General features: G+C 41.2%; 2 protein-coding genes and 1 long non-coding RNA gene across 8 annotated transcripts in view; 1 reads left to right on the top strand and 2 right to left on the bottom strand.

Annotated features, from left to right (window-relative positions):
• Positions 1-1,956: 1,956 nt before the first annotated feature.
• LOC144033420 (kinase suppressor of Ras 1-like) lies at positions 1,957-19,902 on the top strand. Of its 2 annotated transcripts, none has more exons than XM_077541512.1 (18): positions 1,957-2,982; positions 7,266-7,413; positions 9,066-9,420; positions 10,554-10,711; positions 10,786-10,852; positions 12,519-12,602; positions 12,670-12,731; positions 13,151-13,263; positions 13,641-13,806; positions 13,923-13,980; positions 14,050-14,104; positions 14,234-14,458; positions 15,853-16,049; positions 16,161-16,257; positions 17,498-17,631; positions 17,717-17,848; positions 18,825-18,960; positions 19,418-19,902. In XM_077541512.1, exons 2-18 carry the CDS (start codon positions 7,305-7,307, stop codon positions 19,541-19,543), a joined length of 2,274 nt encoding a protein of 757 aa, XP_077397638.1. In that variant the 5' UTR covers positions 1,957-2,982; positions 7,266-7,304; the 3' UTR covers positions 19,544-19,902. The 2 variants fall into 2 exon arrangements, with proteins under 2 accessions (XP_077397638.1, XP_077397636.1); XM_077541510.1 differs by lacking the exon at positions 1,957-2,982 and adding an exon at positions 5,126-5,270.
• LOC144033427 (uncharacterized) lies at positions 3,979-11,977 on the bottom strand. Its single transcript, XR_013287977.1, has 4 exons — positions 11,678-11,977; positions 10,241-10,338; positions 9,031-9,407; positions 3,979-7,391 (listed from the first exon to the last, which is right to left on the bottom strand). It is a non-coding gene; the product is annotated as an uncharacterized LOC144033427 (long non-coding RNA).
• The window catches only part of hnrnpul1 (heterogeneous nuclear ribonucleoprotein U-like 1), a 17,391-nt gene continuing 15,080 nt past the window's right edge, over positions 19,901-22,211 (bottom strand). For all 5 annotated transcript variants that reach the window (XM_077541497.1, XM_077541506.1, XM_077541500.1 and 2 more), the window contains 2 exons: positions 21,872-21,900; positions 19,901-21,769 (listed from right to left, as the gene is read on the bottom strand). In XM_077541497.1, coding sequence (XP_077397623.1) covers positions 20,172-21,769; positions 21,872-21,900 — 1,627 coding nt within the window. In that variant the 3' untranslated portion in view covers positions 19,901-20,171. The remainder of the gene's footprint in view (positions 21,770-21,871; positions 21,901-22,211) is intronic.

The following is a 22,211-nucleotide window of genomic DNA, read 5'->3' as shown; positions in this document are numbered from 1 at the left end:
TGTGGACACTGCAAAATCAGTCAAAATCCAGTAAATACAGCCGGTCGCTTCAGTGAAAACTGCTGGGAGTGAATGAGTTAATTTCGAACTTTGCAGCAGTCAGCTTGCACAGAGTCATGTGACGATTGAGCATGTTTGCCAAAGTTGTCACGTGCTTCCAAGCGAAAGATTTCAACAAAAACAGGAAATGAGTCACTGTTGTGTTATGAGCGCTCAAGGCCAAGAGGGGAAGAGGAGCGAGCAGGCCAAAGGTCCAACCGCGTCCTTGTGTTCAATCGAGCTACCCCCCCAAAAAAAGCCCCATTTCATGCTAGTTTTGACATTATACTGGTAGAATTGGGTGAAAACAAAAGGAATCGAGGAGAAACTGAGGTGAAACGTGCGGTCGATTTGTTGTAATTACATTCCGATAAGGATGGGGGGGACAAGCCATAAACAAGCTGCGACGTTCAAACCTTGACAGATTTAATACGTGAAACTGCAAGCAAACAATACAAGCTAACAGTATCTGGTGTTTTGTTGCGCACTTGTTATTGCAGTTATCACGTGACAAGATGTACTGGTTGTGTTTTATGCAGCGCAAAACAACCTGTCAACCAGATCAAGCAACCGCAGCTCTTCTTGGGAACAAAATAACACGTGATGTATGTTAGTCCACTCTTGGCTGGTAATCTGATGATAATCCTCACCTGTTAGTTCGTGAAATCTGTCATTGTCAAACCACTTTGGTTTTGCAGGATTTGGCAGGTCCTCCATTGTTAGTAAAGTTCTTCTCCTAAGCAATACATTGATAAATACATGAACTCAAATAAACATTTTTTTTCTCCACTCCGATATTGCGACAGCTGAATGAATTTGACACACCATGAATTTGATTTAAAAAATATATAATAACCATGTTTACCTATTACTGTATGACGTTTTAAATGACCGGAAGCATCTGCTCTATCACGTGTCACATTAGAGAGCACAACGGTCAGAGTATACCCGACCAATTCCATGGCATGGAAAAGGTAAAAGGAAAAGCAGTGGTGAAATGTACTTTATAAATTAAGTATTTTTTTTGCAACGGTCTCTATACTTTAGCTTAAAAAAAAAAACAAAAGTACTTCATCCACCACTGAGGAAAAGTAATCTATTGACTATAACAAATTAAAGGACGCCACCATGTGGCTTAATATTTTTACTGCTGTTGTAATGATGTAACGATGTAGTTAGTCTTCACTTGATTCGACAAAGCTTCCACCCTTGTGAGGATAAACGTTTCGAATAATGGATGGATGGATTTGAGGAGGAAAAAGATGTTAGAACTCCAGGTTGAAGCTCAGTAAAAAAAATCAACAAAAGTATAACTGCAAGTGCTACTTACATTCAAGCCCTTTGGCGAATTATTATTATTATTATTATTATTATCAATTTATTTATTTATTTTACTTCGAAATGCCATGCCGCTTTGTATTCCAAAATGTCTTTGTAAATACTGGGGTCCAGCTTTGACTATATATGATAGAAAACACTGTTAGACCTAGATTTCATATACTCAGCGAAAATGTATTAAAAAAAAACAAAACAAAAACACGAATGTATAATTAAAGTGTGTCCTGGGTGATAGCTACCATAAAATGAGAAAACTGTGTTTTTGTTTTACTTAATCGTGATTTGGATGTTACTGTTAAGTTATCTTAGCATGCTAATGCTAACGCTGGCTAATGCTAAGTTGGCATGGTTATGTTAATGCTATGTTAACATGCTATTGCTAATGTTAAATTAGCATTCTAATGCTAGCTTCGCATGTTAATGCTAAGTTAGCATGCTACTGTTAATACTAAATTACCATGCTAATGGTAGCTTAGCATGCTAATGTCAACTTAGCATGCTGGCACCTATTTCAGCTGGCTCTGGGCAGTTGGCGGGGTACACTCTGGACTGGTTGCCAGCCAATCACAGGGCACACAGAGACGAACAACCATCCACACACAGAAGCACACCTCGGGACAATTCGGAGCGCCCAATTAACCTGCCATGCATGTTTTTGGAATGTGGGAGGAGACCCGAGTACCCGGAGAAGACCCACGCGGGCACGGGGAGAACATGCAAACTCCACCCAGGAAGGCCGGAGCCTGGACTCGAACCCGAGTCCTCAAGAACTGGGAGGCGGACGAGCTAACCAGTAAACCACCTCAATTGTTACCTTTTCCTAAAATATCAATTTAAAATGACAACTTGTCAACATGTTTCATTCAACAAATCCTTTTCTACAATAGTTGAGACTTCACCGCACTTTTAATATTGGTTGATAATTTCAAACATCTGAAAACATTGCTTTTTTTTTTAAGTCACAGATTCTTCTGCTTGTTCGTACAAACGACAACGATGCGACAAGTTCCAAAGTTGTGCAAGTCATTTACAAACGCAACAGAGGTCTAGGATCGCCTAGAAAAAAGAAGAATCAAAATGTTCATATAAAACGCTTGGTTATGGGCAGAAGCCAGAAGCGGAAGTCTGTTGCACGACCGTTTCCTTGGCTGCTGACTGCATGATGTGATGTGATGTGATTGCAGGCTGCCGGTTGAAAGGGGATATAATGTGGCACGTCTTCGCCAACATTGCTGCGTGATGAGCACTCAAGCAAACTAGAATGTGCTGAGTCAGCCGCTCTGCAAGCCTCTGTCCCTGCCCTGTACGCCATTTTTGCACACCCAATACACACATGCGCACGCACGTTGCTCAGCAGTCTTGACAGCAGCTTGTAAACAATAGACAACACAAACACGGAGGGCAAGTTTGAAGTTGTGCGACAGGTTCTTTCCTGACTGTATGCTGAGAAGGAAACGGCAGGTGGCTGGGAAAGTTTGGCCGTGAGAAGGAGACACTACGAGTGACAATCGGCCTGAATGGGAGCAACTTGGACCTTTAACAAATTTGAGCAGATCACCTCCAGGACACTGAGCCAAGGACAACGACCTCCTTTTACAGCTAAATGTAAGTCTATATGCTTGTATGTACTGTGTGTACTGTTTTCGTTTTGTCAGTTTCATCGTATACGTGTATACAAATATTCCAAATGCTTTATGAATGATTGGTTTCTCTTTTCATGGAATCACTTTCAGTGCCTCAAACTCGCTAGCGGTACAAGAAAACTTTGCAGTTCACATTATTGTAGTGTTTTTGCATGTGCATATACAACATAGGAAAGAATGCATGCGCATGGAGACACAAACAATTTGGAAGGTCTTTCAAGTAAGGATGCACGATAAATGCTATTTTCAACCGATACCGATCAACCGATAATTTCGAGGTGCTGATGTAGATAACCGATGAGTAAGCCGATAATTGTTTGCAAAAAAATCTAACAAATACATTGAAACACTGTATAAACTTTGCAGAATGTTTCAATGAAGCTGAATTTTATTGATATGAGCCACAACAGATGGACCAACGTGGCATGTCTACAATTATTGCCGGATTTCTTTATTATCTAGTTTATCTGTATGAAAACAAATTGCCGATAATTATCGGCAGATTATCTGGTTTATCTGTTTGACGTCAAATTGGTCGATAATTGCCGATAATTATCAGCCACCGATATTATCGTGCATCCCTAATTTCAAGTAAGATGCTAAAGGGAAAGTGAAGCCCAAAATGTTCTTGACAATTATATTGTTGTATGGGCCCCCCGTCTTCTAAACACAGTATTCTTATTAATATTGCATTTGTGAAATATGATATAAGCAGAAAATTGCAGCTGTTTTATCCATTCTTGGGCTGGCCATTTTGCTGCTTTCTGTCGACTGAAAATGAGATCACAGTTACTCAGGGCTCAGGTAACGACCAATCGCGGCTCAGTTTAAAAAAAAACAAAAAAACAGGTGAACCGTGATTGGTTGTTACCTGAACCCTGAGCAACTGTGATCTTATTTTCAGTTGGTAGCCAGTGGAAAAATGGCCACCCCTTGAGATGGATAAAAATGGGTCGACACACTCTATCTGAGAATGAAAACATAAAAAAAACCAAAAAAAAAACCTTAATATGCAACAGGTAGCTTGTGTTTTGTTGTTCCCAAATCTCTTTGGAACACATGAACTGGACATGCGTTTACCCAAATTGCAATTTTTCAGTATTGATTGCTGCACGTTAATTAAAAATATCAAATCAATTTTGCATGGATTGAAACAAAACAACAACAAAAAAAACAACAACAATGTACGCTACATAGACTTGTGTCGCAGTTTCAATTTCACATTCTGCATGTGCATTCCTGTCGTGTAAAACAGCAGAAGAGGTGAGCGCTGCCCTCAGGCCTTTGCTGGGATCAGGCGTGTTCCCACAACATTTGCATGATGTTGACAGTTCAGTAAGCTATATGAAGAGGCAGGAGCTCATAGTAGCCTATGTATTGTTAGCTGAGGCTTCCTTTTAGAAATACGCCTCATTCGGTCTTTTCGTGGCTCCTGTTAAAATACGTCAAATTCCCAATTTAAAAAGCATGAATGTTTATTTGTTATGAAAATAAGAAGGGGTGTGGACTGTTGGTTAGCACAGCCATCTCACAACTTGTGAGTCACAAGCACTCAGGGAAAAAAAAAAATCACCACCACACGTTAAGAGAAGCCCAGATCTGTAAATTGAGAAGTTGTTTGTTTGTTTGTTTAAATCCTGTATTTAAAAAGTGCATTTTCCAGAGTGAAAACCAGCAGACTGGGCCTTTAAGACATATAAAGCACTACATGGCCACTCACGAGGGCACATCAATGGCCTTTGGGTATCTTTATGCCAAAACAAACATTTTGGAATTATGGCCCAAATGTTTTCATCGCACCATAACAAGTCTGGGAGATTTCTTGTGGGTTCTTGCAAAAATGTAGACAGACATAAAAATGTGTCCATAAACACGGAATGATTTAGCGTGCAAAAAAAAGCAGGAGTCAAACAACTGACAAACTGAAAAACCTCCACAAGTTTTGGTTTTGTAAGGCTTCTCCGAGATGTATGGTGTTGCCATGTCAGGTAGATAAGGCAAACGAATGACTGTCCAGCCAGAAAGTCTTGCTGATGGAGGGAAGGGAAGTCACAAAAAGGGGGAGGAGCTTGTTGGGAGAGAGGGAATAGACAAACAAGGGAGTGTGAAAATCTGTGCCGGGAAGACTGGCTGCAACGCCGTCGCTCGCTTTCCGTGCAGCCGGCTGCACCCGGGGATTACTTTGGAGCAACACCTGAATTGTGAGAGCGGCGTTCTGAATTCTGACGTGCAGCGCATCCTGTTGACATGGTAAATGTAATCCAAGTACAATCATCTGTACGTAATGTAAGGTGCAAACAAAGTACCTATGTCCTTGTTTGTCTGTCAACGTTTTCCTTTTGGAACGAGTTCTACTTCTACACAGTAGCAATTTGTGGTCACTTTTGCGGCGGGTTTGGGTTCGATCAGCTGCTTGGGTCTCATGAGACAATACTGTTGAACGGCATTCAATTTGCTTTGTTAGATTGAGGCATACACTGGGACAAACCACGTGCCTGTTACTGTGTGGACTCTACCCCTCCCATTTAGTCTGTCAGTTTCCCTGTTCTGTTTACCTGGAAGTCTATTTTAATGTGAGTGTGAGTATGACTATGAGATCATATTTATGGTTAAAAAAAAAAAAGAAATAAAAAAAGGTGGACGTTTGGTGCAAGAGGCCGTTATCGTGACGGTTTTTCATTCTCCCCTGGCGATTCTGTAACTTTATTCATTTTTCTTTCCGTTCTGCTGTGGTTTTGTTAGCTCTAAACAAGCATCTGAGGCATGCCCAGGCACTGCCCAAGTCTTGGTATGTAGCAGCTATTGCAGTGTGAAGTTCAAAGTCTGTTTCTCCATTTCTGCTCTATATAATGTGTAAATCACTAACGTCTAGAAAATGCAACAAAAAAAATATATATTATTTTTGGTAATTTCTCCGTGCCCATTTTAAAGATACATTTTGTAACTTGAGAAGGAATTGATGTGTAAAAATCCTGTATTTATGTCGTGCATTTTCCTGAGTGAAAACGGAAGACCGTGCCTTTAATAAACGAACCCTGACGAAAAACCAACATCTGCCATGTTGACTGTGAAGCACCGCCACCGCTGTCATGCTAGTTAGGACTTAGAATCTCTCAAAGATGTCAACACGGGTACGTGTTATGTAATGTGAATAATTTTAACATCTTAAAAATGTCACAGACCCCGCACATAACAATAAGAAATTCAACATGTATGTTGTTACTGAGGGCGGCACGAGTGGTTAGCCGCCCGCCTCCCATTTCTGAGGACTCGGGTTCGAGTCCAGGCTCCAGCCTTCCTGGGTGGAGTTTGCATCTTCTCCCTGTGCCCGTGTGGGTCTTCTCCGGGTACTCCGGTCTCCTCCAACATTCCAAAGACATGCATGGCAGGTTAATTGGACCCTCCGAATTGTGCCTCGGTGTGGTTGTGCGTGTGGATGGTTGCTCGTCTCTGTGTGCCCTGCGATTGGCTGGCAACCAGTCAAGGGTGTCCCCCGCCTACTGCCCATAGCCAGCTGAGATAGGCTCCAGCACTCCCCGCAACCCTTGTGAGGAGCAAGTGGTTCAGAAAATGGATGGATGATGTTACTGCTCTTCTACTGTGTGTGGTATGAGGGACACCGACAGGGATTTGGTGGCCCTATTAACTCATTCACTCGCCGCCATTTTCACATTTCGCAATCCCGTTCGCACCCGGCTGTTTTACTGGATTTGGACTGATTTAGCAAGGCCCACAGAATATTGTCTTCGATTGCTATAAAAGCATGGAACCTACCAAAAGAAAGATTAAAATGTCTTCTTTCATCAGGAAAAAAAAAAAAAAAGTATGTTTCGATCTGTTTCCGTTTTGCAGCAATTAGCATTACAATATAGCCAAGTTTAATCAGTTTTCACAAATCTATTCAAAATTAGAAGTAATTGAGCTTTTTTTTCTACATGGCCCTGGTTGATCTCCTTTGCTGCTGCCACCTGCTGGCCGTTTGTGTGATAACTACCATTTCTGCAACCGTTCTTTGCAGTTGAGACTGAGGCTGCATCAAAGCCTTCTGTATGCTCTAGCATTAAAAAAAAAAACAGAAAAAAACATATAAATACGTCTTTGGGACACTTGGAACAATAAAAAAACGTATTTACACGTTATTGGGAGCAAATGAGTTAAAAGCACAGAAGCCCTTTTTTGCACACTGTAAATGAATCAAATTTTTACCTTGTGTCTCAAACTATACGTCCTCGATGTGTCCCACAGGCCGCAGAAGAGAAGCTCTTAGTCGACGGTGTACTGCAGATGCCCGGCTCTGATGTGCAGGACACAATGAAGCGTCTGGGCTCCAACTCTGAGGATCGCGTACGCCTCACTGCTGCCCTCTCCTGTCTAAAGAGTCCGACAGAAACAGGTGAAAACGAGACACGGGTTGGCTTATAGCGCAGGTCTCAAATGCCAGTCCTGCATCTTTTAGAGGTTTCTCTCCTCAAACACAGCTGAATCATATCATGAGGATCATGATCAGGTTCCTGCAGAGCTTGCTGATGAATCGGGTGTGTTTGAGGAGAGAAACCTCCAAAACATGCAGGACTGCGGCCCTCGAGGACTGGAGTTTGAGACCTGTGGCTTATAGTTTATCTCGAGTCAGACCTACCAACTGTGCTGCATCATACTGTATGCAAAACTATCTTCTTTTTCTGGCTCACAAATCAGATGCACAACTTTTTGTGACAAAAATTACAACTAGGGGTGAACAATTTTAGGAAAAGATTGAATTGCTATTTCTCTGCAATTCACAATGTTCTTCAAATCAAGATTCATTGCAATATTAACTATGTACAGTGACATTTACAAACGTGACAAAAAATTAAGTCATATCATCAAAACCTTAAAAGCTATTACAAGTACTCTAATAATGCACAGAGACTAAAGAAACTATGTGAGAGATTTTTCAACTTTTTCAAGTTTTTTCAAAATGGTTCCATAAAGCAAGACCAACTTGCTGTCATACATCTATAAATATGCAATTATGTGTAATAGTGTATGTAAAAATACTCTTAAAAATAAAAAATGTTTTCTTTTTTTTTTACTAATGTACATACAGTAATTGTAAGATGTTAGGGTCAATGTTAAATTAAAGGATATCTATGACGGCCCATTTTGAAGGGAAAATGTACTGCTCACAAGGGGGCGCTGGAGCCAATCGCAGTCGGCTTCAGGCGGTGGGTGGGGAACAACCTGAACTGGTTGGCAGCCAATCTTGATAAACCATACTTAATATCATACATGAGTTGTTGCAGTTGATTGTCTATGTATTTAATTTGCTGTTGCTGTATGGCCATAAAGAAAAAGAAACGTCAAACAGTCGTTTGTTTATTTATTACACAATACCTGGTGGCCTTTTTTTTCTCTTATTTTGCAATACTCCTTTAAAAAACTCAAACTAAACAAAGTGTTTTTGAAAAAATATAATTAATTAGAAAACTTGTGGAAATTTTGAATGGGACTGCCGACTCTTGCAAGGTGGAAAGCGACATTAGGGATGCCGACGGACTTTGTACACAAAGCAATTCTGCATTCGACGTATTAATGCACCCAAACATCCGGTGCGGGGAGACTTCAGCGGAACGCACTGTTGATGCTCCTTCCTAAATTGTTAACCCACTCAAAAAGAACGGGGGCCTCTCCTTGCTTTAATACTGTCTGTCATGATTTTAAAACTAATTAGATCTCCCAGAGCTGTAATTCTGGTGGCTTGAGCTCTGGTAATGACGTCATTGCTTACAATGATTACCACACAAAATACAAGCCGTTTGAGTCGCTAGTAAATCTTTTTTTTTTTTTTTATGTAAATTATGTATTGTAGCTCCTCTACGGGTCCACATAATATCCTCCCCAGCATTGAAAGTGGATCGCTCGAGAATGTAAACGACTTTCATAAAATTGCCGTAATTCGTTGTGAATTTTAATTGAGCAATTACTAAATGTGATTGTAACTTTGAACAGGCACAACATGTACTGGACTAACTTGTTTGCGTCTTTTGTCTCTCTCTGACTGATCAGGCGGAGATGTGAGGCGCGATTCCCAACAGCGCACTGATGGTCCTTCTGCCGTCGCTCGTTCCACCAGCCGGCAGCCCTCGGTTAGCCACGGCCGATCCATCTCCATATCCGTGCTTCCGTGTTCAGGTGACGGCCAACCTTACGTAGCTGCTGAGGAAATGGTTGACGCCTTCTCACTGGAGCCGAGCACTCCTTCCAGAATCCGAGCATCCAAGATTCAAAGCACCAAAACGGCCCATACGCTGCCGCCTTCCCGCAAGCTTCTGCAGCTCCTGCCACTCTCGATTGGCCCGACACGAAGCAAGAGTCATGAGTCACAAGTGGCCAACCGCACCGAGGAGCCTGCAAACCACAAGTGGGTTGGCGCATTGCACTCTTTACTTTCCTTCCAAACATTGTCGTGTACTTTCTGTCACATTTAAATTCACTTTTTTTTAAACACACATTACATCTAGATTAGTAATGATGTACCCATTTTTGTTTTTTATTTCAAACATGAATATTGAATGGAAAAGTTAGTAAAACACAATTTGACTGTACAGTACATGCTTGGTTTATATAAAAGTAGAGCTGTCAAACGATGACATTTTTTGATCAGATTAATCACACCTTAGAATTTTAATTCATCAAGATTAATCGCTTAATTAAAAAGGCGTTTTTTTAATCAATATTTTTTGCCTGCCAAATTTAAAGAGCACTTATGTGTTAATTTAATGTTATGAGGACGTCTTCAAAAATTTTTAGCCACTTTAAAATTGGCAAAAAAAATGACCCCAATAGTTTAAAATGAACAAATATTCTGAATGTCATACACAAATATTTATTAAATGCTTTATGTAATTATGTTTATTGCTCAAACACCACATGTGCTACCTTTAATGTAACCATCCGCTGTCAATCTAAAGGATCATCTGTGCTCCAAATTAATAGAATGTTTTTTATTATTATTATTATTATTATGAGCGCTTAAAAAATAAAAATAAAATAAAAAATAAATACAAAAAAATTATAAAAAATATATATATAAAAAATAGTGTGATTAATTTGCGTTAATACAGGATTGATGCGATAATTTTTTGTGATTAATTAATTAGTTAAGTTAACGCTTTAACTTTGACAGCATAATATAAAAGCAAACGTATTTGGCATACTTTCAGATTTATCGTAACTCTCACCTGAAACTTCTTTCGTAACAAGAGGCAATATTTTCCTGTTGAGGAGTTTCGTAACTTGAAAATTTCGTATGAAGGGACGTTCGTAAGTAGAGGTACCACTGTATTACGAAAACAAGAAACACATTTACCATTATTTTCCAACACATCACCTCCAAACCTCTACACTCCAATACAACTGTTCACAATCAATGTTTATCTAATAACATGATAAAAACAGGGATTTGCTTCTTCAATCAAATGTGTTCGGACATGATTGAGAACAGAAATAATTAGTTTGTGAGCGCCACTGCCAGTTGCACTGTGTCTTTTGAAGGGCCAACAAGAAGAACAAGTTCCTGGCTTCTATCCAGCTCAATGGAAACAGTCTTGAAGATTCAAACCCGCGTTCACCGCTGCTGTCTGCCCGCACACACGGCCCTGTCCCCGCCTCGGCCCCGTACATGATGACCGCCGCGCCAGCATCCCTGGACAGTGAGTCCCGCAGTTGTGACACGCTGGCATCCTCTTGCGTGGCGTGTCTCATTTGAATGTTTAACGTTTCACAGATCTCGCCGTGCACAGGAGTTCACCTCAGACAATGAGGAGAGATATTGGCTTGGCCGTTACACACAGGTTAGTACCAGAGGTGGGTCGAGCAGCCAAAAATTGGACTCAAGAGTAGCGTTACTTCAAATAATATTACTCAAGTAAAAGTAAAAAGTAGTCATTAAGAAATTGACTCAAGTAGAAGTTTAAAAAAAAAAAAAAAAAAAAAAAAGTATTCGCTGAAAAGAATACTCAAGTACTGAGTAACTGCTCGACCATTGTCTGATTTTTTATTTTATTTTTTTAAAACAATGTAATCAGACAGACAAAAACGTTCATTTTGTTGGGGTGAACCTTCTGTTGACACAAAAACTATCAGGCTATGAGTTAACAGGCGAGTAAGCCATTGGAATCACACATTCAGTTCAATTTGCAAAGTTAAATTAAAGTTAACTACATTAGAATAGGATTTCGGATGATTAATGTATTAAATCTGTGTACACCTGAAAATATTGTGGTCACTACATTTCTGTAAATACCCATCCAGCAGAACAATTAGAAACTTGTATTTTTTTAGCTTAAATCTTTTTTGTTGACATATGTTATCATTGCTACATTGAATAAGAATGGCTTAACGTTGATATGTTTTCCTTACCAGGTTCTGGCATTACATGGAGTCAAGTGTTTATCTGTTACCAAAACTATTAACTATCTTTACCGTTCATAAATTGTGACACTTAGTGGTTACCACCAATTCATGCCTCCATATAACATGTATCGTCATCTGTTTCATTTATGGCAACAGTAAACAAAGTGTTTGCAAAAGAGTCTATGTGAAAAGGTCCTTTTCAACACTTAACAAGACAAATACCTGCCTAAATACAGCAAAAAGGGAATTTAGGTCAAACTTACCGCGACATGTTAACTCAGGTTCGATGTGGAATTTTGATATCCCGAAATGTCCGTTTGTTTCGGCAGACACATAAGACACCGCATTAAAAAGCTGTTCTTCCGCGCGGCCATGGGTGTTTGGCTTCATTCTCTGAGTCCATTTTGGAAACAGTTGACTCTGCCGCTGCCATGTTCCTAAAAATGCCGCCTGTGGTCATGTGACTGCATTGTTACGTCTGATTGGTAGAATGTTAAAAGTAGTCGTCATGTGATTATTGTTGCTCCGTCTGATTGGTGAAACGCAGTCATGTTGCAGAACAGCTGTTGGCGTCTCTGGTAAAGATAATGAACGAAAAAAGGAGAAAAAAAAAGTAACGACTTTAGTGTAGCCAAATATAGCGGAGTAAGAGTAGCGATCCTTTTTCACACATCTACTCAAGTAAAAGTAAAAAGTATGGTGTGGTAAAACTACTTTTAGAAGTACTGTACATAAAAAACTAAATAAATAAAATGGCCGGTTATCGGTGCTGATATTCGGCATTTTGATGAATATCGGCCTTAAAAAAAAATAATTTTTTTTTAAAAATGACGGCCGATAAAAGATCTGTTTAAAACTATGTTTACCTAAGGGAGCTAAATTTTCAGTTAACTCTATAAGAGATGCTACTGACCCGGGGAATGCTCTGAATGCACCATTTGTGATTGTTTAAAATTATAACTAAGATAAGAAAAAAAAATTAAGATAGTTCTACATTTTGGAAAACGTTATTTACTGGAGAATTAATACGGATCTATTTATTTATTTCTAAGTTTTTTAAAGATACAATGTCATTCTTTACCATTTCCTCTTCTGTTCTTTCAGGTTTTCAACAAAATCATGGCTCTCTCAGATATGTCAAGTGTGTGGCAAGAACATGATTTTTGGTGTAAAGTGTAAACACTGCAAGTAAGGCACTCAATATTAAATCATTAAGTATGATGATTTTGTCACCTTTTAATTTTTCTCTCTACAGGTTAAAATGCCACAACAAATGTACCAAAGATGCCCCCTCTTGCCGGATATCATTTCTCACATGTAAGCAATGATCACGATCAGGGAATTATATTCACTTCTTAACTTAACGGCACCTTGACACTTGCACGATTTCGTGGCACGACTCGAGTCGCAAACTATGCGTGAACTCGTCGTACCAGTTCGGGTCAATGTGGACACAAATAGTCACGCATTCGTGGACTCGTGGTGAACTGTGTGAAACTAGTCGTGAACAGTGCGTGGCCCAAAATGGCACGACTTGCCACAACAAAATCGTGGCCAAAAGTCGTGCAAGTGCCAAGGCGCCTTTAAACTTCCAATTTACAAAAAAAAGTAAAAATACATTAGACAACTGCTGCAATGTCAGATGATCACCACAGCCAATAGCAAAGAAGGATAGCTTAGGTTTTAATGACAATGCATGCTGCACATCCATGTCAATGTTTTAATTTGATTTGTAGTGCCAAAGATGCGGAGGGCAGAATCGGTGCCATCTGATATCAATAATCGGATTGATCACAAAGCAAGAATCCCACTGCAGTTTGACACTTTACCAAAGGCAATAACAAAAAGGGTATGTACAGCTTTTGCTGCATCCATCCATCCACCCACCCGTCCGTCCGTCCGTCCATCCATCCATCATCCATCATCCATCATCCATCCATCCACCCACCCATCATCCATCCACCCACCCGAATCCATCCATCCATCCATCCATCCACCCACCCGTCCGTCCGTCCGTCCATCCATCCATCCATCCATCCATCCACCCACCCGTCCGTCCATCCATCCATCCATCCATCCATCCATCCATCCACCCACCCGTCCGTCCGTCCGTCCATCCATCCACCCATCCATCCAATCCATCCACCCACCCATCATCCATCCATCCATCCATCCATCCAATCCATCCAACCACCCATCATCCATCCATCCATCCGTTTCACACAGGAGCCTCCTGTCCAAGTGGACTCCAGTAGTAACCCATCATCAGCCACCTCCTCCACGCCTTCCTCCCCAGCACGTTCCCAGCAGAGCAACCCACCCAGCGTCAGTGCCACGCCTCCACTCAACACGTCGCCACACGGTTCCCATGATGACAACTTCCACTTCCCAGGTCAGCCCACTGTGGAGGCCTCATGCATTCACAAAACCTGACAAAAACTACCTGGATGAAATATCATTTGAAGATTTCTCTCTTCTATTCTAAAGTTCTTTCCGTCCCTTCAACAGACGTTCCTGCTTCCAAAAATACTGATGGTCACCAATCTGACAGCTCCAACGACTCTGGGTAACATCATACAGCGGAATTTGGCTGCTTTATGAATGACTGTTTTAAATGAATGAATCTTTTTCTTAGAGTATCACAGACAGCCATTACTGAGACGCAAGTAAAAGCACCTGAGCAAGACCAGGTTTGTACAGACAGTCGTCTTGACTCTCGGACCGCAACGTTACAGATGCAAAACTTTCAACTCACAATCAAATGCTCCTTTTAAAGGGTCGCGGTAAATTCATTCTTCACTTTTATCTCAAATGATCAGAAGGCAGAGGAGAATCGTGCCGCTGGGGATGCCCAGGACAAGAGCTTCTCCAATGAGGACTTTGATGAAGACGGTCTGGAAGACCTGCCCTCTTCCAGCTGTCGCCGTAGCAACGTTGGCCGCTGGCGGGGGGGCATCAACCGTAAAGCCAGTCAGACCAGCGTCTACCTGCAGGAATGGGACATCCCATATGAGGAGCTGCAGCTTGGAGAGCTCGTAGGAAAGGTGAAGAAATCGATGCTCCTTCTTTAATTGGGGCAATGCTGGAAGCATCCCACATTTGTTCGTCGGGTTTTTATTCTCCTCACTTTGTTGCCGAGAAACAACTCCTACATTATACTTCCCATTTACAGCATTCAAATTTCAACTTGCTTCAAAAATTCACACCTTCATGGCTACATATGGCCTGATTCCACATTACTTACAGTACTCGTACAATTTAATTTTAAAGATCATCTTTTTTTCCTCATTCATTTTCAATGGGACTGACGTTGAACTTTTTACAAGTCCCACTTTCCACGTCCACTTCCAAACAGACAACTGATCATCATTACTAGCGCCATTATTACTGCTCAGTGGCGCACTTGGTTAAGTGTGCTGTCTGCTAACCAGGAGGTCCCGGGTTCGAATCCCACCCTCCGACTGTACACTGCAAATATGTCAAGTGGCAACTGAAATGATTCAATCCCACCTTAGACAAATTGCAGTTCAAGTTTTCTTTTATTCATTTCTCTCTCAACTTCAATGACAACTTTGTAAGTTCACATAATTTATCTTTTAATTGACTTCATTCGGCTTTCAGCATTCCCACACAATTTCTCGAGAAATTGCACTTAATCTAGTTCAAAGATAAAAGTGGGACGCCGAAATGCAAACGATTATGCTGCTCAACACACATTTTGGGGCCATGAAAGTTTTAATGGTCTGATGGTGTTTTAATGTGGCTGAATCCAAGAGTGGCATTTTTTCTTTTTTCTCAAATTGTCTCTAATTTTGAATAAAATCCGCAGAGTAGCTTTATGTTTTACATTTACTATAAATGTTTTCGGCTCGAAAAGCCCTCACCACACAAGTTTATATACTTTTCTCATAGTGGGATTTACATTTTCACACATTTCTCTCTTGATCGCCACATAAATCTATTGAAATAATCTATTTTATGTGTAAATGTATTTATTTCTGTATTTATTTGACCTTACAATACCTTCAATCAAAGCAAACAAGCCGACCTCGGTAACATTATCTGTAAACTGTGGTTTATCAAGGATGATAGTTTACCTGCATGTTCCGGAGTCCTGCAGCTTTTAGATGTTTCCGCCTACCAACACACCTGAGACTAAAGATCAGGATCGTTACCAGGCATGCTGATCATCTGATTATACAAAATGAATCAGGTGTGCTTGTGGGCAGAAGCATCTAAAACCTGCAGGACTCCGGAACCTCGAGGACCGGAATTGGTCAACCCTGCTATAGAGGGTCAACGACCCGTTTCTAATCCGTATACCAACAAATGGCAATCAAAATGATAGCTTTCATCCTCATGTGAGTAAGAAATGAAAATATGTTGATACCTTTTTCTTTTTTTTTACGGTAAACATGAGTGTCTTTTGCGTCTCCAGGGTCGCTGGGGGAAGGTGTTCAGGGGTCGCTGGCACGGCGAGGTGGCCATCCGCCTTGTGGAGGTCGACGGCAACAACCAGGAGCACCTGAAGCTTTTTAAGAACGAGGTGATGAACTACAGGCAAACCAGACACGAAAACGTCATCCTGTTCATGGGCGCGTGCATGGCTCCGCCCCACCTCGCCATTGTCACCAGGTAGAACTCACACAGGCCATTTATACGTTTTGTCGCACGCGTTTATCACGCAAACACACACGAGACGTTTTCATATCCGAGTGGAACATTTCATTTATGTTTGCTTTGCAGTTTCTGTAAAGGAGTTCCTTTATACTCCTTTGTAAGAGAAAGGGGTCATTTGCTGGATATAAACAACACCAGGCAGATTGCGCAAGAAATTGTAAAGGTAGGAAGCGTCGATATAAGAATGCATAGTGACAAACCACAATTGCAATGACTTTGGAAAATTGTGTAAAATGTTCAAACAGAATACATTGATTTGCAAATCCTTCTCAACCTAAATATGTCTGCCTTCATTTGCATACACCATAAAGACAAAATATGTCATGTTAAAACTGATGGATGTTATTGATTTTGTTTTTTTGTTCCCCACCTCCAACTATTTTTCATTTGGAATTTGATGCCTGCAATATGTTTCAAAAAAAGACTGGAAAAGTAGAGGAATGCTCAACAAACACGTTTGGCGCGTTCCGCAGGTGAACAGGTTAATCGGAAACAGGTGAGGCTTTAACGATTGGGCATAAAAAAAATAAAAAAATAAAAAAGAGCATCCCAGAAAAGATCAGCTGTTCATGAGCAACGATCGACAGTTCCACCACTTTGGAACAACTGGGAACAAATAGCTCAAACACTTGAACTCATTTGCTCCCAAAAACGTATAAATACTTTTATTTTAAATGTTTTACGTGTCCCAAAGACATATTTATACGTTTTTTTTTTTTTTTTGGTTTTTATTTTATTTTAGAGGATACAGAAAGCTTTGATGCAGCCTCTCAACTGCAGAGAAGGGGTGAAGCAATGGTAGTAAATTAATTACAAAAACGGCCAGCAGGTGGCAGCAGAGTATAAGAGATTAACCAGGGCCATGTTGAAAACAAGCTTTTTTCCCCACAGTGAAGGGGGTTGCTTCGGTGAAAATGGCTACGAGTCACCGAGTTCAAAATGTTTGACAACATGCAATGATCGGGAATTTCGGGATTTCATCATCGTAGGATTCCAGTTTCAGTTTTTAACTCTCCATAAGACCGCCTGCCTTGGGATCAGCCGATGTCTCACTCGGAGGTTTGGTCCAAAGTTGACAGCCGTGGCTTGATGGAAACGTGATGGTGACAATCAGCCTGTTCTGGCTTTAGTGGAAGGAATTGCAGGCAGTCAGCATTTGCATAAAAAAAATAAAAAATTCAATGGAATATACCATACATTGAGAAATCATTGTATTCTGTTGAATATGTTTTACACAATGTCCCAACTTCATTGGAATTGTGGTTTCTATGAAATTTGAGATTGAATTTATGCATGACAGCTAAACACAAGATCGTGTTTTGTTTTGGTTTTGTTTTTCTTCGAAAATGAGGCCGACATTTGAGAGTCCCAATCTGATATTTGTGCATTTCTCTCTCCCAAAGGGGATGGGCTATCTGCACGCCAAAGGCATCGTTCACACGGATCTGAAGTCGAAAAATGTTTTCTATGACTCCAAGAGAGTCGTGATAACGGATTTCGGTCTGTTTGGGATGGCCGGCGTGGTACAAGAAGGCAGGCAAGAATTCGATCCATGAAAGTCTCGAAAGCAATGCAGACAAGTTTGTGCCTGTGCTATTATTATCTGTCGTTTGTGTGAATAGAAGAACGAGCGTGTTGAAGATTCCCCGAGGGTGGATCAACTACCTGTCACCAGAAATTGTTCGCATGATGAGTCCCGAGGTTGTCGAAGACCGGCTGCCTTTCTCCAAAGCTGCTGATGTTTATGCTTTTGGGTATTCAATCAATTTCTCCGTTTCTTGTTGTCGTTTTTACATCAAAAGCAAGAGTTGTGTTAAAAACCCCTTCAGACCCGCATTTTTTTTCTGCTGGGTATTTTTTTTTTTTTTAACTGATTTTGACTCAACTTTTCCCACATAAGAATGTGAATTTTTATTTTTTATTTTTGGGGTGGGGCTATCTCGTTTTTGTTATACAGTCAAACCTCGGTTTTCGAATATAATCCGTTCCAGAAGGCTGTTCCAAAAGTGAATTGTTTGAAATCCGAAACAATTTTTCCCATTATAATTAATGTAAATAATTTTAATCCGTTCCAAGTCTAAAAAAAAAACTTTTTCCAAGTTTTTTTTTTATTACTATGTTACACCATAAACTGCACTGTATACTGTTTAGCATAGATAGAAAAGGGTAGAAATAGACACGGTTTTATTTTAATAGAAGATATCCTATCTAACATGAATGTGCTACGGGGAAAGCATCCTGTGCATTCGAGTTAGCTCGGCTCCCGAGTGAGTTGCGTTCAGGTACGCTCAACTTTTTCTCCCGGGTGAGTCGCGTTCAGGCACGCTCGGCTTTTTTTTTCAGTTTGGTCGAGAGACGATTTTTTTGGACGAGTTCTGAGATGTAAAATTCTCAAATTTTCTGGTTGAAGACCGATTTGTTCGAAAACCGAGGTTTGACTGTAGTGTGGCTGTTATGTGTTGTAAACTTACCAAGCTTATATGTAACATTTTTAACATGAAAATCATGCAAATCAACTTGCGATTGTGATTGGCTAGCTAGGATCCAATCATGAACCAGAAGTGTTGAAAACATCAAGGTTGCGCGTTTTATTGGTTCAGTTACGCAAATATGTCATGTTGACTTGCGATCATCTATTGGTCTGAAGGGGTTAAAACAAAGGACAGGACAGTCCTTTGTATGTATTTTTTTTTAATTATTTGATTAGTCTTGATAATGTCTTCCTTTCAGTACAATCTGGTATGAGCTGCAATTTAGAGATTGGCCAATCACCAAACATCCCGTGGAAGCGAAAATTTGGCTGGTGGGGAGCAATGAGGGCATAAAGAAGGTGCTGGACGATGCCACCCTGGGCAAGGAAGTTGCGGTAAGTCAGTTTTAGTGTCTTGTTTTTTTCCTGCTTGTATTACACATGCTGTATTTGAGTCTCTGGAGTGCCCGCCCATCAGTGTTGAAAGTGAAATTACACAAACAAAACAAAGCTGCCGATTTCTGAAAATGCGTCTTCAAGCTAGCCGTTATAAATTTAACACAATAGCGCCCCCACTTGCAGCATCTATGACTTGGAAGAAAGGCGAGTTGAACACGTCGTCAAAGCCAAAAGTTAAGCAGAACTTCTTTGGTAGCACAAATTAGCTTGAAGTGGAACAGTGGCTGACTGGTTAGCACATGTTGCTCAAAGTTCAGAGTTGGTGGGTTGGGTCCAGAATCTGGCCTTTCGCTGTGGACTTTGCATGTTTCGTGCACTGAGCGGTGCCATTTTTTTCATTCAGTGCCAAGGAATGTGATGGAAATGCTTTTTTTTGGGGTTTTGACCACAACAGGAGATCCTTTCTGCTTGCTGGTCTTTTGAAAGAGACGACAGGCCCACCTTCACCCAGCTGGCCGGCATGTTGGACAGGCTGCCGAAATTGAACCGCCGGCTGTCCCACCCCGGACACTTCTCCTGAGTACGTGTCGGAGAAAACGGGAAGAGCGACCAACAGTCGACAACTTTGCTTCAGTGGCGTTTGAAATCGGAGGAAATTAACTGCCAATTTGAATTTGGAAATCAAGAACGATGATGCCGTGACTGCTGAGATGTTGTGCCTTTCAGAAGCTACACGGAATTCTCCCTTCTATTAACTCATTCACTGCCTTTGACAAGTATACTTGCCAATTGTATTTTTTAAGAGCGGGGATAGATGAGTGAGAATCTGAAGATGCTCCACTGTAAATATGAAACTTGGAAACAACTTTACTGATGCCCAACCACCGGTAGATGACATCATTGCCCCATTTTATAGGAAATAAACACAGTTTGAGAGTCCATGGGAGAAATGGCTGTATTTTGGCAAACCAACATTTTTCTACTGTCAATTATAAAAGAACCAGAAGAGGCAAAAAGTATTCTATTCTATTCTATCATTTGGTAGATTGAACGTAATATCGCGTGGATATTGAACATTTTGAAATTTACTAAAATGGCTAGCAGTGAATGACAAAATTTAGCTACAATACAAACAAAACTACGTACAAGTTCCAGGCTGGTTGAACTTTGGAGTTAATGTATTCAGTCACAGCTGCGCATTTTCACACTTACGCAGCATAGTTCTCCAGAGTGTGGTAAGCGGTAAAACATTCTCCCGGATGCAAGGCCACACAACACGACACGCACCACAGGACCGTATCCTTGCGCAGGCCTTTGCGGGCGCACACCCGACAACTTCTTCCTGATCTCTTTTTGGCGTTGATGCTCCTGCTGGCTGTGATCAGGTAATCGAGTTTGTGTTTGCCGATCTGCCCGTCTAGTCTGCTCTCTGGGTCATTTCTTCGTGACCGTCCAGAACAGCCCTTGCCCGTGGCACGTTTGGCAGGTTCCTCCTCCTCCTCCTCCTTTTTGACCTGCACCAACCCATGTTGCTTCACAGTCCAGGACTTGGCCACACTTCGAATGAACTCCAAGAGGGTTATCGACGCCTCCGGGTGTCTGGCTCTGTAGAGGACATGGGCATTCGACATGCAGATTTGAAACAGGTAGGCGACAAACTTCTTGGACCAGGTTGGTGACTTCCGCACGAAGGGGTAGTACGTCATGTTTTTGTCCAACTTTTGCACTGCAACCATGGAGGAGTTGTATGCAACAACACACTGTGGCTTTAACCCGGGGTCATCGTCTTTGTGTCCCTTCTGCGACACGTCAACAGTCTGCATTGCATCTTCGTGGCAAGTTGTCACCATCCGTTTGTCCTGCCACGCTACAACCATCACCCTTTTATTGTGCCGCACCAATTTCCCCGCCGCCTTCATGTCACTCTTTCTCACCTGCCTAAAGATTTTAGGTTCTCCCTTATTCTTCTTCAGCGTTCCACAGACATTGGTTTCTGCTCCCAGTAAAAGCTCACACATTGCTATGGAATTGTAGGAATAGTCCATATAGAGTGTATAACCATGACCCGGGAGGCGATCAAGGAGAGAGAACACGATCTCCGACGTAGTACGAGCTTCCCCGAGATCAGGCTCCAGATTGAAACAATAACCCGTGGCCGAGTCGCATAGTAGGTACGATTTGATTCCGAATTTCACGGCTTTTTTGGGGCAGTACGTTTTGAAGGATACACATGACTGACAGTTCAGCATACTCTCATCAATGCAAATGTTTTGTCCTGGTTCATACAACACCTTGAACTTCCCCACAACGTAGTCAAGCACTGGGCGGACTTCGTACATTTTGTCGGTGCCGTCGTCTAACTCGGGATTGTTGTAATTAAGGAACTTCCATATAATCTGAAATTTGTTTCTCGACATGGTCTGGCTAAAATGGGGTGTAATGTCTACCTCGTCCTCGCTCCAATACAGCGAAAAGTTTGGCTTTATGACGTAACTGGTGATGAAAGTGAGTCCAAAGAAAGTTTTCAGGTCCGAGACTGTGACGGGTTTCCACAAATGACTTCTCGATGGCAGCTTCTCGGACGGATCTTCAAAACACTGGACAGCGTACAGGTTGGTGCGATCCGCAATTTGCTGGAGCAGCTCGTCGGTTAGGAAGAGCTCCAGGAAGTCGGCCGGCATGTTGGAATCCAGCTCCGCGGCAGTACTCCGGGGTCCAGGGGTTGCGGTGAAGGAGAACTTATTTGGTTGCCAGTCGGCTTCGTGCCAGTTACAATCTTCTTTATAATCACTACTCCATGCAGATTCTGTAAATTATACATTATAAAAAAAAAAATTACCACCCCAAAAAAATTTGATATATTTAATTGCTGCAGTGTGAGGTGGATTTAACAAAAAAATTTTTTTACCTTCGTTCAGACTGTCAACAGGTCTTGCACTGGAATCATGCAAAATATAGAAATACGTATTACCATAAAAATAAATGTTTTTGTTTAATTGCTGCAAAACCTGAAATGGAAGGTGTGTAGATAAAAATAAAAATACTATAAGACACCCTTGATTTTTTCCAACTAAAGTATTATTATTTACAAGTGGTTGAAATACTACAAATGACATTAAACCCATTTCGGCAGTGTATTATTAGCTATGTCTGTCATTACTTTATTGGGCCATGGAGGACATCAGCTGAGCTTGCTAGCTTAGCAACTGGATGCAGCTTGCTCTACTCTCAGCCAATGAGGACGGAGT

This window comes from Festucalex cinctus, chromosome 13, assembly GCF_051991245.1.
Source record: "Festucalex cinctus isolate MCC-2025b chromosome 13, RoL_Fcin_1.0, whole genome shotgun sequence".
NCBI lineage: Eukaryota > Metazoa > Chordata > Actinopteri > Syngnathiformes > Syngnathidae > Festucalex > Festucalex cinctus.
The sequence above is the reverse complement of the archived record's forward strand: the minus strand, read 5'-3'. Positions and strand labels throughout refer to the sequence as shown.